The 13,334-nt window shown below is 35.3% G+C and overlaps 5 protein-coding genes across 5 annotated transcripts; 1 reads left to right on the forward strand and 4 right to left on the reverse strand.

The window, feature by feature from the left end:
* Positions 1-13: 13 nt before the first annotated feature.
* On the reverse strand, positions 14-2,603 carry DFA_04254 (uncharacterized protein; the record flags this gene model as incomplete). The annotated part of the gene is made up of 5 exons (XM_004359930.1): positions 14-804; positions 884-1,474; positions 1,558-1,747; positions 1,833-2,261; positions 2,340-2,603. 5 exons carry the CDS (start codon positions 2,601-2,603, stop codon positions 14-16), a joined length of 2,265 nt encoding a protein of 754 aa, XP_004359987.1.
* A 308-nt stretch (positions 2,604-2,911) lies between these two features.
* On the reverse strand, positions 2,912-9,669 carry DFA_04255 (regulator of chromosome condensation domain-containing protein; the record flags this gene model as incomplete). The annotated part of the gene is made up of 6 exons (XM_004359931.1): positions 2,912-6,249; positions 6,338-6,577; positions 6,666-8,435; positions 8,875-8,927; positions 9,035-9,163; positions 9,620-9,669. The coding sequence occupies 6 exons, from the start codon at positions 9,667-9,669 to the stop codon at positions 2,912-2,914; spliced, it is 5,580 nt and encodes a 1,859-aa protein (XP_004359988.1).
* A 196-nt stretch (positions 9,670-9,865) lies between these two features.
* DFA_04256 (uncharacterized protein) lies at positions 9,866-10,066 on the reverse strand (the record flags this gene model as incomplete). Its single annotated transcript, XM_004359932.1, has 1 exon — positions 9,866-10,066. The coding sequence occupies one exon, from the start codon at positions 10,064-10,066 to the stop codon at positions 9,866-9,868; it is 201 nt and encodes a 66-aa protein (XP_004359989.1).
* A 123-nt stretch (positions 10,067-10,189) lies between these two features.
* On the reverse strand, positions 10,190-10,630 carry DFA_04257 (uncharacterized protein; the record flags this gene model as incomplete). Its single annotated transcript, XM_004359933.1, has 1 exon — positions 10,190-10,630. One exon carries the CDS (start codon positions 10,628-10,630, stop codon positions 10,190-10,192), a length of 441 nt encoding a protein of 146 aa, XP_004359990.1.
* Positions 10,631-11,193: 563 nt separating this feature from the next.
* gnt4 (GlcNAc transferase) lies at positions 11,194-13,322 on the forward strand (the record flags this gene model as incomplete). The annotated part of the gene is made up of 2 exons (XM_004359934.1): positions 11,194-12,388; positions 12,475-13,322. 2 exons carry the CDS (start codon positions 11,194-11,196, stop codon positions 13,320-13,322), a joined length of 2,043 nt encoding a protein of 680 aa, XP_004359991.1.
* Between the last annotated feature and the right edge of the window lie 12 nt (positions 13,323-13,334).

Below are 13,334 nucleotides of genomic sequence, written 5' to 3' on the forward strand. Positions count from 1 at the left end.
ATAATTGTTGTTTTTAAAAATCACCCAATTCCTCTGCATCTTGAGATTGAACTACAGCATTTCTTTTTTGTAATTTTAACATTAGTTCATTGGTTTCTTTGGAATTGGTAACATGGATTTGTTGTGCTGGTGGTGGTTGATTGACACCTCTTAATTTTACAGATTTTAATATAGAGTCTGGTGATAATGGACCATCCACTTCCTTTTTTGTTATTGGTGCTGCTGTCTTTAGTTTTTCTCTCATTGCCAAGATCTGTGACATATCCAATGCACCTCCCAACGATGCATTGCCACCTGTATTTTTTAGATTTTGTGATGATTTGGATTGGGAAGAGGCAATTGACGATGGAGAGGAGGAACCATCCATGTTGGTGGTTTGAGGTTTCTTTGGTTTGAAATTCTTGAATCCAAGAATGGGTGGAGGTGGTGGTGGTGGAATTCGTACTCTCATTGACTTTTCATCATTGTCTTGGTCAATGTCGACATGAACAGATGGACCAAGAACGGCAGTGAGATTGTGAATCATATCTTTGGCATCGTCAACCAATCGTTTTTGACCTGCCATTTTGTAGTAATTTAATTCCTCTTGTTCCTTTTGAGTGAGGTATTTGTACATTGCAAGACGACCAGTTACACCAAGTGAAGCAATTCTCATTGACAATGCGGATGCTCTAATACATTCATCAACTGCAATACCAATAATGTGATCAATAATCTCTCTACAACGAACTTCTTTTACCACCTTTGATCTTTCACTATATTCTTTCCATGAAGATTCAACAACATCTTGAATGATTGATTGAACTATATTTAAATCTAAATGATCCAAAATATTTGTATTAATAAATAAAATAAATCTACAATAAATAATAATATTAAATACTTTTTTGTTTGTCAAGAGAAGCTTTTGGATATTTCTTTGCAACCAATCTTAATTTACATTTTCTAAACCTTGAACCCAATCCATACTTTGTTAAAACTTCATCATCGTTTAGAATGACAGAAGGTGAACCTGCTTGTTGTTGTGGTTCCATCTTTACTGTATAGAGATGTGGTTTATGAATGTCCATCTTTTTAGCAATTTCCTTTACCAATTGTATGGCAGGCATGTAACCATCGACCTCTATGATACGTTGATGTTTACCTTGATACTCTGGTGCCTCTGGGAAATGAACTTCCAATTCAAAGATACCTGCTCTACGTACTTTTCCACGTTCAACCAAACATAATTGCCATTTATCAAAAAATGAACCCAATCCATATTCAGAGAGATTGTCATCCAATTGAATTTCACGACCTTTTATCGTACACAGTGAATAGAGATGACTATTTGGTTGTTGTATCTTGGTGCAAAGGAAATGAACAATATCTTTGCTAGATAGATTGTTTGGTACTCTAAATACTTTTTTACAAACTCCATCTGGTCCATCACCTGCAGGTAAAATAAATTCAACAATAAATCTATCATCTCCATCTATCATTAAAAAAAAAAAAGGTCATATTAATAAATAAATATACAATAGCAGTCGTCGACGATCGTCATCTCTTTGAACTTACTTAGGACAATAAATTCTTTAACCTTTGAAACAAATAATTTAAGATCAACATCGCCATCCCATAAATCTTGTGCAGAGAAACCCATCAATGATAATTCATCCAATAGTTTGGTAACATTTTCTTTTAATTCTTTTTTTTGTATTTGTTGTTCTGTTGCCAACATATTACATCTTCTAATAACTAATGATCCCTAAAAAAAAAATAATTAAATAAAAGTAAAAGTAAATTAATATATATGTATATATAACTATAGTCATTCAATATTTGACATTTACATTTGATACCAAATCTTTAAAAGCATCAACAAAACTACCTTCAAATTGATCCAATAGATCTCTTTTTTCAGTGGCAGCAGAAAAGTATAACATATTGTTTTGTATACTATTGATTCGATGTGGTTGAAGTGCAGCTTGTTTTGAGATATTTAGTTCTATTGAAAAGAGTCCAACATCTGATGAATCGATCAATAGTTCCGATAGTTCATCACGATTGATTCTTCGTAACAATGTAAATGGATAGGCAGAAGCATCGATCAACAAGAGGACACTGCTGCAAAGTACAATAAAGGTAGGTGATGAATTCTTTTTAAAGAATGGTTGCCATGATTTGGGTGAGTGTTGTTGTTGCAAATTACCACTTGATGATGGTCCTTTTCTTGATAATACACAATGTACTAAATAATAACTTTTAACTATTTCTCCTTCCTATATAAATATATGTAACAAGGTATTAGTTTATCTTTTTTAGAAGAGAGTGTGATCAACTCTTTTTTGATTAAGTACTTTTAAAAAGGATTGAAATATTTGATCGAAATCTATAGTAGGTAATCTATGATAATTGATAAAAGAAGTAGATGTAGAATTACTAATAGCAGATGCTGAACTAGTTGACGATGATGATAAAAGATTTCCTGATGACGAATAAGCACCACTACCACCACCTAACAAAATCGGTGATACATTAGCACCATTGTTGTTAATAGCAGCAGTTTGACTAGGTGATAGTTGAACTGATTTTCGAAATAGTTTATTTGTGAATTTATTCATTCTCCTCTATCTCTACTCTCTTCTGCACTACTACTTTTGTAATCTACTTTTGTCATCAAAACGCTTGTACCGATACGAATTTGGGTGACAAAAAAAAAAAAAAAAAAAAAAGAGATATTTTTCATTCTTCATTGAAAAAAGCCTTTTGGGCTTTGAAAAGGATATCCTTTTAAATGATAAATAGTTTTTTTTTTATTTTTACACATGTATGTGATTGATTTTATATATATATGATGATGATGATGATGAAGATGATTTTGAGTGATTTTGAGAGTTGTTGATGTGAATGTTAGGGGTATACCCTAAATCTATTTGTACATTGAAGCAGTATCACCAAGATATACAAGAATTTTTGCGAGTTGGCCAATATTTTCTTTTTGTCTGTAGAGAGCCAATTGTTTGACAACCTTTGAAAGGTTCTTTACAATCAAAACATGAATGTTTCTGATATCCTTTTGAACCTCTTCACGAGAGGATAATGGTACATAGTCTCCCTTATAGTCGGGTACATCGGTTAGTTTATCGAAATATTCATTGAGACGACCGATATTACCAATAATAAAACGATTGACAGGGATCATAAATGATTCCTTTTGACCAAACTCTATGCCATTGGCAAGATTTTGAAGTACCTTTCCAATGAGAACGAGTGCTCTTGTGGCTTCTGGTCCCGGTTGTTCGTCGACAAGACCTGCTGTGAATGGACCGATGATAGCGGGACAAAGGAAACGTAAAAAGATAAATCCACCAACTGAAGAGTGCTTATTGTCTGGGAATCGCTTGACAACTTCTTGTTGCAGATATTTGCTAATCTCACGCAACGACATGGGCAATTGATGAAGAGAGTCAATGATAACGTCTGTGAATTTTTCAGACATTTGAATAAGATTCATCATATTGGTCATCAATTCTTCACTACCTTCATTAATCTTGCTTGGATCGACTTCGTAGCCGGCAGGATTATCGATAATCTCGCGTACCAATGGTGTAATGACCTTGATGAGATATGGCATACCTTTCATCTTGGTAAAGGCTGTCATGAGTTTGGTGGCAGTGGTATTGCTACGGAAAAGGGTAGATGGATTGGCTGTTGTTGTTACTTCAGCTTCGATACCAGTGTGAATGATTGGACGTATCTTGTTGAAACTGTCAAATATTCTGGCAATTGAATCGATCATTCTAGATTGTTCATCTTGTTGACACGGTGAAACGACACATTGAACGACTTGGAGTGATGGACTGGCCAATAGTTCTACCAGATTGTTGTATTGTTCCTCCAAAAAGGTCTCGGTAAATTCATTGGCAGTGGGTGGATCCAAAATAAAGGACCAATCGGATTGTTCCAATTCCAACATGATTTGGTGTGGATCAATGTCCTTCTTTTGAACGTTTACTTGAGAGGCAGATGAAGCACCAGCAGTATCGATACCATTACCATCTGGCAATAGAACTGATGGTTGAGCTGGACTACCAGTTGCAACCTCACCAATAGCATTGGGAGACATAAATGAAGATGAAGCAGATTCTTGATGTAAATTTTGTGGACCTCCACCTTGCTTTGACGAACCGGTAGAAGATATGCTACTGTTACTACCTCCAGTTGAAAAGGTGGATACGACAGTTTCAGAGATGGTCTTGGACCATTGTGTACGACTTTGTTGACGGAAATGAGAGTCTAACGAGTCAAATGAAGACTTCATGGCTTGGAATCTTTGAAGACCTCTTTCAAAGTATTCTTGTTGTGCCTTCATACAAGCATAGAATAGTTTGAGTGATCGGTTTTGAATTTGGACACCTTCCTTGAAAATGGCATCAAATTCAAAGGCAGTCTTGTCTAGAGTCTTTTTGAGGTTTGAAACATCTCTCTCGGCGTCTACCATCTTTTTGTCGGTTGGTTGGAGATTCTTGGCCATAGAGTAGAGTTTAGAGACAGCACTTTCATATTCAGTGTGTGCTTCAAAGACACGTTTACGCATTTCAATGATGAGTGGGATGAAACCTTCTAGATCCTCTGATACATTGGCCATTGGTTGGGAAAAGGCGCTATTGGTTCTTGTTGACAATTCAGAACGCAGATAACCAATCTTTTTGATGGCATTTGAAAAATGATCGAGACTGTTGGAGAGCGAAGTGTCGACGGTTCCTTCAAACGATAGTTTGGCCAACACCAAATACTCTGAAAAGTGACCTTGTTCCTTGAAGGATTCTGGTTCTACTTCATAGTATTTCTTGGACGACTTATTCAACTTTTGACAGGTCTTGTTAAAGTTTCTGAGTGCTTCAATCTTGTTATCATACTCTTTGAGATAGGATGAAGAGTCATCACTGGCAGATGGGAGATTGGCTTGTGAAGTGATGTAGGAGTTGAGCATGCTTGGATTGTTGATGAGATTGAGAATGTTTTGACATTTGGCATTCTTTTCTTCGAGGAGGTTTTCGAGATCGACCAAACCTTGATAGTCAATGTGTGTGTTTTTAGTGTACTTTACCATGCCACTAATGTTCTTTTGGTAACGTGGAACAACGAGTAATGGTTCAATGAGAAGGGCACGGAGATTAAACTCTTTATAGTCATCATCAGTTTCAACCTTTTTACGTTCCATTGCCAATCTTTCACATTCCTTGAGATAGGCGCATACGGGTGAGTTTTGTTTCTTGATCATATTGTCCAACATGTAGATGGAGAAGGGAAGTTTGTCAAGATATTGATTAAAGACACCGTCGGTAGACTTGAAGTGGTTCAAGAGAATGTCACCAATCTTTTTCTTGTTGTTACTCCAAAGGTTGAGACGATTGTTCATCAGATGAAGTGTGTTGCTGTTGCTGTGGTAGATCTTTTCAATGACATTAAAGATGGTACGAATCTCTTCTTCCGATAAAAAGATGTATGGCAAGTGTTTCATATTCTCTGGCAATTGTTCACGATCTCTGACGAGCAATGGGTTGAGGAAAATCGATCTGATAATATTGAGTGAACGGACATAGGTACGTTGGGTTTCGATCAACTTCCAACAAAACTTGTCTCTAAAGGAACGAGTAGTGTCAAAGAGTGAGGCATTGTGATTCTCACCACAAGAGACAGAGATAAAGGTTGTCTTTAAAAGAGAGTCAATCTTTTTGGGTTTGTTTTGGTCTCCTTGGGCGTGTCCCAATTGTCCAAATGGATCCTTGCCACAGGTGTAAATCTTTCCAGAATCTGTCAAAAAGGCCATATGACGACCTCCGCAACTGATTTGACGAATCGACTGTGATCTCAATCCATCCACCAACTTGGGGTGCAACTCTGATTGATTGGTTCCGTGTCCCAATTCTTGTCCGCTACCCCATGTATATACATCACCACATTCAGTCAATGCAGCAGTTGAATAATGGCCACATGATAAACGTTCGATATTTAAATGTTTCAATGCTGGCACCATCATTGGAACACTGATAATGTTGGCACTACCCATGGCAGCTCCATTACCAAATACCAACACCTCTCTTGCATTGGTCAATACTGCACAATGAGTACTGCCACATGCAATTTGAATAATATTGTATTTCTCCAATGAAGTAACTAACATTGGTGTACAATTCTTTTGGGTATCACCTAAACCTAATTGTCCATATTCTGATGTTCCCCATGTAAATACTTTACCATTTTCTAATAAAATAAATAAAAAATAAATAGTGTTAATACTCTGATTCATTTCTACGATCTATTTTTTTTTTTTTTTTTTTTTTAAACATACTAGTTAAACAAATGGTATGTTTTTCACCACATTGAACTTGAGTTACCCAGTGACTGGTCATTGTTTGGACTACTTTTGGTATGGTTTGATTTAAAACATCACCATGACCCAATTGACCATCTTCACCACATCCCCAAGTTAAAAGTTCACCATTTGATTTTAAAGCTGCTGAATGATAATAACCAATTGATACCAATACAACTTCTGATAATGATTCAACTTTGGTTGGTAATAATTGATCTAAAATGAAAAAAAAAAAATAAAAAAATAATATTATTAATATTTGTTGTTTTTCTTTTATATTTTTGATGTTTGTTCTTTAATTTACCTTCAAGACTACCATTACCAAGAGTAGAAAGTGGTGGATTCTTTACACTACCTCTACCCCACATGTAAACATCACCATTCTCTGTCAATGCAGCACTATAATAACTGCCACAAGAGATGGAACATATTTCAGGGATATTAAAGTTTGGTAGACGTTCTGGAGTGGCTTGGGATTGTTCTCTTCCTTCGGTTTTGAAACCCAATTTACAGTTGGAAGAACTACCCCAGGTCATAATACCTCTTTGTGTGTCTAGTTGAGTGGCTGAACGTGAACTATCGTTGCTATTGACACCGGTCAACTGTGGTGATGAAGAAAGTAAAGTATTGTCACCAGACGATGATGTTCCAGACATGGCGGTCATTGGTGGTGTATCCAATACATGGTTCTTGTTGTAAAGTGAGAGTGAGCTTCCGGCAGCTGCACTTCCAATGACAGGTGATGAGGTATTGGGAGTAGAGTGGTTGGAAGAGGTAGAAGTGGATGATGAAGTTGAAGAGTCACCATGATCTTCTTTGGGTGGTCTTGGAAGAGTGGCATTCTTTAATTTGGTGGCAATAGATGAGGAGGTTCTCGACAATATTCTGTCTTTGGTATCTTTTTCCTTTTCCTTTTCTTTTTCCTTTTCCTTTTCCTTGTCTTTCTTTTCTGCCTTTTCTCTTTCCTTTCTCTCCTTTTTTTCCTTTTTTTCAATCTCTTTTCTCTCTCTTTCCTCTTTCTTTTCGTTTTCCTTTCTTTCCTTTTCCTCCTTTTTGTCTGGTTTGCCAATAGCCCATTGATGTGGGAACTTTTTAAATATACTCTTTCTATCATCACCATGTTCTCTTTCATCATCTTCAAGGTTAAGGTTTTGTTGACTATTATGTTCTTTGAGTGCATTTGATAATCCTCCAGTACTAGTATTATTATTATTACTGTTGCTGTTGTTATTGTTGTTGTTGGTATTGTCAATTGATTGCTTCTCAAAAGTTATAGACGAAGTGGGTGTTGATTCCAATGAATTTCTTTTCTTCTCTGGTGATATCGGACTGTGAGGAGCTGGCGATGAAGACATGGCACTGGAAATATTAGACATACTCGTATTTGGTGTAGATGGTGGTAGTACAGGTGGTTTTAGGGTTGGAGCAGATGATGATAATGGACTGGTCAACGGTTGAAGTGGTGGTGTTGTAGGTGTAGCTCTTGGTACTGTTTGGGTTGGTGTTGATGGAGTACTTGTTGGTGCAGTTGTATTATTATTATTATTAGTAGTAGTAGTAGTAGTATTATTAGTATTGTTGGGTTGTGGTGGTGGTCCTGTTGGTGGTGCATTATAGTCTCTCTTTGGAACTGCTGGTGGTGTTGCTTTGGCAGCGGCAGCGGCGGCAGCAGCAGCAGCAGAAGAGTTGGAAGTAGTCGTATTTATAGGTTGTACAGGTATTGGAGTAGCGGCTACTGGTGGTGTTGTAGTGGTGGTGGTGGTGTTTGAAGCTGGTGGTGGCTTTGAAAAGGCACGGGGCTTTAATGGTGGTGGTGATTTGGGTGCTAATAAATTGCCTCCACTACTATTCAATGAAGGTGATGATGAGGAGGAAGAGGAAGTGTTGTTCGCAGCATTGTTATTTTCTAGATTGGCCTTTAAATTACCAGAGCTATTAGATGGTTGTATTGGTGGTGTTTGTGGTAATGGTCGACCACCAGACGATAAAGAAGAAGAAGCTGTTGTTGTTGTCGGAGCCGATGGTTTTGTAATTGGTTGTGACATGTTGAATATTTCTACAAATGAGGTCTTTTCTAAAATATAAATAATAATAGTAATAGTAAAAGAGATTGGAGATATATATATAGATTGATAAAGATAAAAGTAAATGTTAGATTGCTGTTGTGTTTTGTAGTAGACATCAATGCATAATAGTAGTAGTAGTAGTAGTAGTAGTAGTAGTCGTCTCTTCTCTCATTGTCCACAAAAGAAAAGGAGGGATGAAATGGTATTGAACCATCCTGTGACGAGAATGAATCTACTGCTGCACCCATGATGATGATGATGATGATGATGATGAAAATTGATATAAGTGGTTGGTATGATATTTACTCTAAAATACAGAGGGGGTTGTTGTTGGGTAGAGGTGTGTGTGTGGGCGATTGAACAAAGATAAATGGGGGAACGATCGTAGGTTGATCTATTTGTTGTTGTTGTTGTTGTTGTCGTAGTTGTCGTTATTATCTTTTATACTAGTAGAAGTATAAAGGGGTGTTAAATCTATGTTGTTGTTGTTGTTATTGCTTCTGACAAATAAGATTTTGTTTAGTTTTTTTGCGCTCCCCTCTATCTACAACGTTATCTCGTTGTTTTAATAACTATAATGTTATTATTATTATTATTATTTATAGACTTATTATTATTATTATTATTATTATTATTATTATTATTATTATTATTATTATTATTATTATTATTATTATTATTATTGTTGAGAGAAGGAGGTTGAAAAAGCCCCAATAAAGACAGATTTTTTGTTGAGCTGCAAAAAAAAAAAAAAAAAAAAAAAAGCAAGAAAAAAAAAAAAAAGACCATCTTCCATTTCATAGTAAAAAAAACAAAAAAAACAATAAATAATAATAAATAATAATCTTTTCAAAAAAGATCACTCATCCGACCGGCATCATGCAATCAAACACACTAATGAGTAATTCAATGAAAGAATGAATAGGTAGATCTTGTTGAGGAATTCCGATCCCATGGTCTCCCCCCTCATCGGGGTGACAAAAAAATCCAACTGGTATAAATTTTTTCAAGTTTTTTGATTTCTTTTAATATTTATTTATTTATTTATTTATATGAAAGTATACCATTACCATTGATGGTTACTAATATATATATATATGAATGATAGATTATGTTACTTTTGAAGAAATAGAATGTGGCAACCACATTTTGTTAAAAAAAAAGGATATCGGGCTTTTTTTTTTTTTTCCACATCTTGAATTTCTTCTTATCAAGTTTTGGAAGTAATTCCAAAGATGGCATCATTAATTCCACTACAATTAATAGCGAATAGATGAGTTTGTCTACGTCAGATGATGATGATAGACCAAAAGAAGAACAACCATTGAGCCCTTCTTCATGAACAATGGTTGGTGTGTTGTCAAGTATGAACCCTGAAGCAACACAGCAGCAGCAGCAGCAGCAGCTACTCGAAATAAAGAACCAAATATGCCAACATTTAGAGGATGTTCCAAGCACCAGTTCTAGAGTAGTTGGTAAGAATCTTGTGAACGGTTCTTCTAATCTTTGGATCAGAGTCATTGTGCATTGATTCGATGGTGTGAATGACATCATTTTCTCTCCAAGATGGCGAACCATCACAACAGTTGTGTAATACTTGATATCTGACCTTTGGATCTTCATCATGTGACATCTCCATAATTCTGTTCCACAAGAGATCAATGTCCTTCTACGATTTGTTTGGAAATCGTTAAAATAAATTAAAAACAAAAAAGGGGTTGTTAGGATCTATTGGATGATGATGATGTGTGTGTGTGCGTGTTTAATGTAGAGACACACTTACCTTGACCTTGCATGGACAGAAAGCACGAAGAGCGAGTCTACGAGTTTCAGCAGACTTTGAACGAGTGAGATCCAAAATCTGATCCATTGTGAGATTTGGGTCGTTGAGAGTTGGCTCCTTCTGTACCACCTTACAAACAAGATGATCGGCAAGTGGCTTGGTAGTGTCTGAGAATTCAAGACAACCCTTCTTTCTCAAGAGAGAGACAAGAGTACGCATTAAAGTGATGGCTTGTTGTTGATCACTTTCAATAGAGAATTCATCGATGGCCAAAAGCAAAGATTCTTCCAAATCAACTTGATCGACGGATTCACTAATCGTACCGACAAGATAACTTTTAGTGTCTTGTTCCAAAAGATGATTAATAAATACTTGGTTGATTGATTCTAAAATTAATTCATTGTTGTTGTTGAGCGACATTTTTAATTGATTTTTTTGGTTTGTTTAATTGTATAAATTTAATTATTTAATTTGCAAAAGGTATAATTATTATTATTTGTTATTATTCGAGTTTAAGACTGTATTTATTTTTTTGCCACCATTTTTTTGACCTTTCTCTCTCCAAACAAGTATGAGAAATTGTTATGAAATTTAATGGTGGAACCACCGACGATGTTTGATATCTAGGTGAAATTTAGCATGTTTGATAATAAGGTGAATCGACACTACGATCATCGTTGTCAACATCTTTTTCATTGAACAACAAGTATAGTTAATTTTGTAAGAAAAAGTAACATACTCGCACTGTAGAAATAATTGTTATGTGTAATTTTCATAAAATACTACTACTAGTATTGTTGTTGTGATTTAAATCACAATGTGTTGTGTGAATGGTGTGATTCATCTCTTTTGGGGAGCCACTGCAGTGAGTGGGTAAAAGAGCATTTTCATTTATGATTCCAAAAAAAAAGTGATGTGATGTAGTCTATATCATAATATAATAATAATAATAATAATAATATACTCATACAAAACAAAGAGATATGAAAGAATATAAAAAAAATCATCAAACCAACAACAACAAAAGAGGCAATAATTATATTTTTTCAAATTGGAAAGATCATCATTTCTTTTTTCTATTTATTGCACTATTCATAGCAGGCAATGTAGTCTATTATTTTTACTATCAATACGATACACCTTATACTAGATCTAAAAAGGCATATGTACCTGCTGGCTATGAAAATGATGACTTTTTCGCTGATCAAATCAAACAAGAACAAGAACAACAGCTAGAAACAGCTGCAGGTGAAAAGAAATCGGTGCGAGACTCAAAGAAAGTGTTTCAACAACAGCAACTAGGTCACTTTAGAAGAAAACAACCATCAACAACTGCTGAACAGTCATTGCCATTGGATCATCCATTGTTGGTTATTGTCACTACAAACAAACCACAACATCTAGATAGACTCTTACAGAATCTACTAGACAATGTCATTGGACTAGATAAGAGTCGCATTGCAATATTCAACGATGGACATATTTCAATAGATCCAATACTAAAGAAACACAGTATAGTTAATCATCAATTGGCCGTCGAATTGAATGCTCAACACCACCCATCAACAACACCAACAAAAGAATCCCAACAGACCAACATCTCACATCAACAGAAAATAACAAACCAAAACAAACATTACAAACAAATATTTGACACTGTATTCAATAGTCACAAGTCTGCCATATTCCTTGAAGATGACCTTTTATTGTCGCCAGACTTTTTATTGTATATGAATAAAATGTTGACCTACCTCGACCAAGACAACTCTTTGTTTTGTGTCTCTTCTTGGAACGATAATGCATTTAGATGGGCATCTTATCCACCATCACTCTTTCAAGTCGGAGCAAAAGATCAACATGGTAATGATATTACTCCTGCCGATCTCATCGCCAACAACAACAACAACAATCAAAATACAAAGAATCAAGATCTCTTATTATTGTCAAAACCAAAGAACCTTTATTCCTTCAAGAGACAACAACACTTTGGTGGTCTGGGTTGGATGACTACCAGTGATATCTATCAATCAAACATTCTTCCGAATTGGACCGACGACCAATTACCTTGGGATGTGATTGTACAAAATTCACTCGATCCAAATCACCATGAATGTATCTTTCCAGAGATTTCAAGATCATATCATGCTCCAAATATTAAAATCAATTTTATCAATTCTGGTATATATATAATTATAATTTAATATTTAAATATTATTTTTATATTTATTCTTTTTCTTTTTTTTTTTTTTTTTTTTTTTTTTTAGATAAAATAGAAATTGATGAATGGTCATTTTTACAATTTTCAAAAGATAATGATAATCAACAAAGAGAGGAATATGAAAATTTAAATTTGGATTATTTAATTCAATCAAATTATGAGGTTTGGATGAACAAGGTGGTAGAGAATACTCTATTTGTAGAGTCATTAGAGATGATAACATTACTCGAATCAAATAGAGAGGATGTAAAGGGATGGGCATACCTTGTAGAGTCTGTTGAATCAAACCAAGATCCACGATGGGATCACCTTATCAGTACACAGTTTGGAATGATTGGAAGAGGTAATGGTGGAACTGTCAGAGGTATACATAGAGGAATCGTTCAACTATGTTGGTTTGGAAAACCTCTCTATTTGATTGGTGCTTACTCTCCCTACTTGAACAAAGATCTTCTAGACAGTCACACACTCTTGATAAAAGATATTGACACATCGATTGTCGAATTTGACAAATCCATCAATAATCTGCAGTCTCTGGTAAACCTATTCAAACTAAAAAATGATGCATCCGTCATTGCTCAAGCTGCCAAAGCTTCATTATCTTGTCACACTGCCTGTCAGCAAGTTGGTAAAATATGTCATGAATCAGATCAAGTACTATTAGTCGACGTTGACACTACCAAATACATATTTGAAACGCTATGTGACAAGGTCACCGTCTTGCAAGACTATAGCGGTCAATTGCCACACAACAACTTTAATTATCTTCCGATTCGTCATCAAAATTTTAGTTGTGTCATTCCACCAACCTTCAAGTATCTAAGTTGTAATGCTACACCTCCCAGCGGAGGAACTTCAAGATTATGTGTTTGTAGAGATCTCTATTTATCTTAAAGAAAGAAATAG

Source organism: Cavenderia fasciculata, assembly GCF_000203815.1.
Source record: "Cavenderia fasciculata unplaced genomic scaffold Scf_Dfasci-G-o-33e01.r1-3, whole genome shotgun sequence".
NCBI lineage: Eukaryota > Evosea > Eumycetozoa > Acytosteliales > Cavenderiaceae > Cavenderia > Cavenderia fasciculata.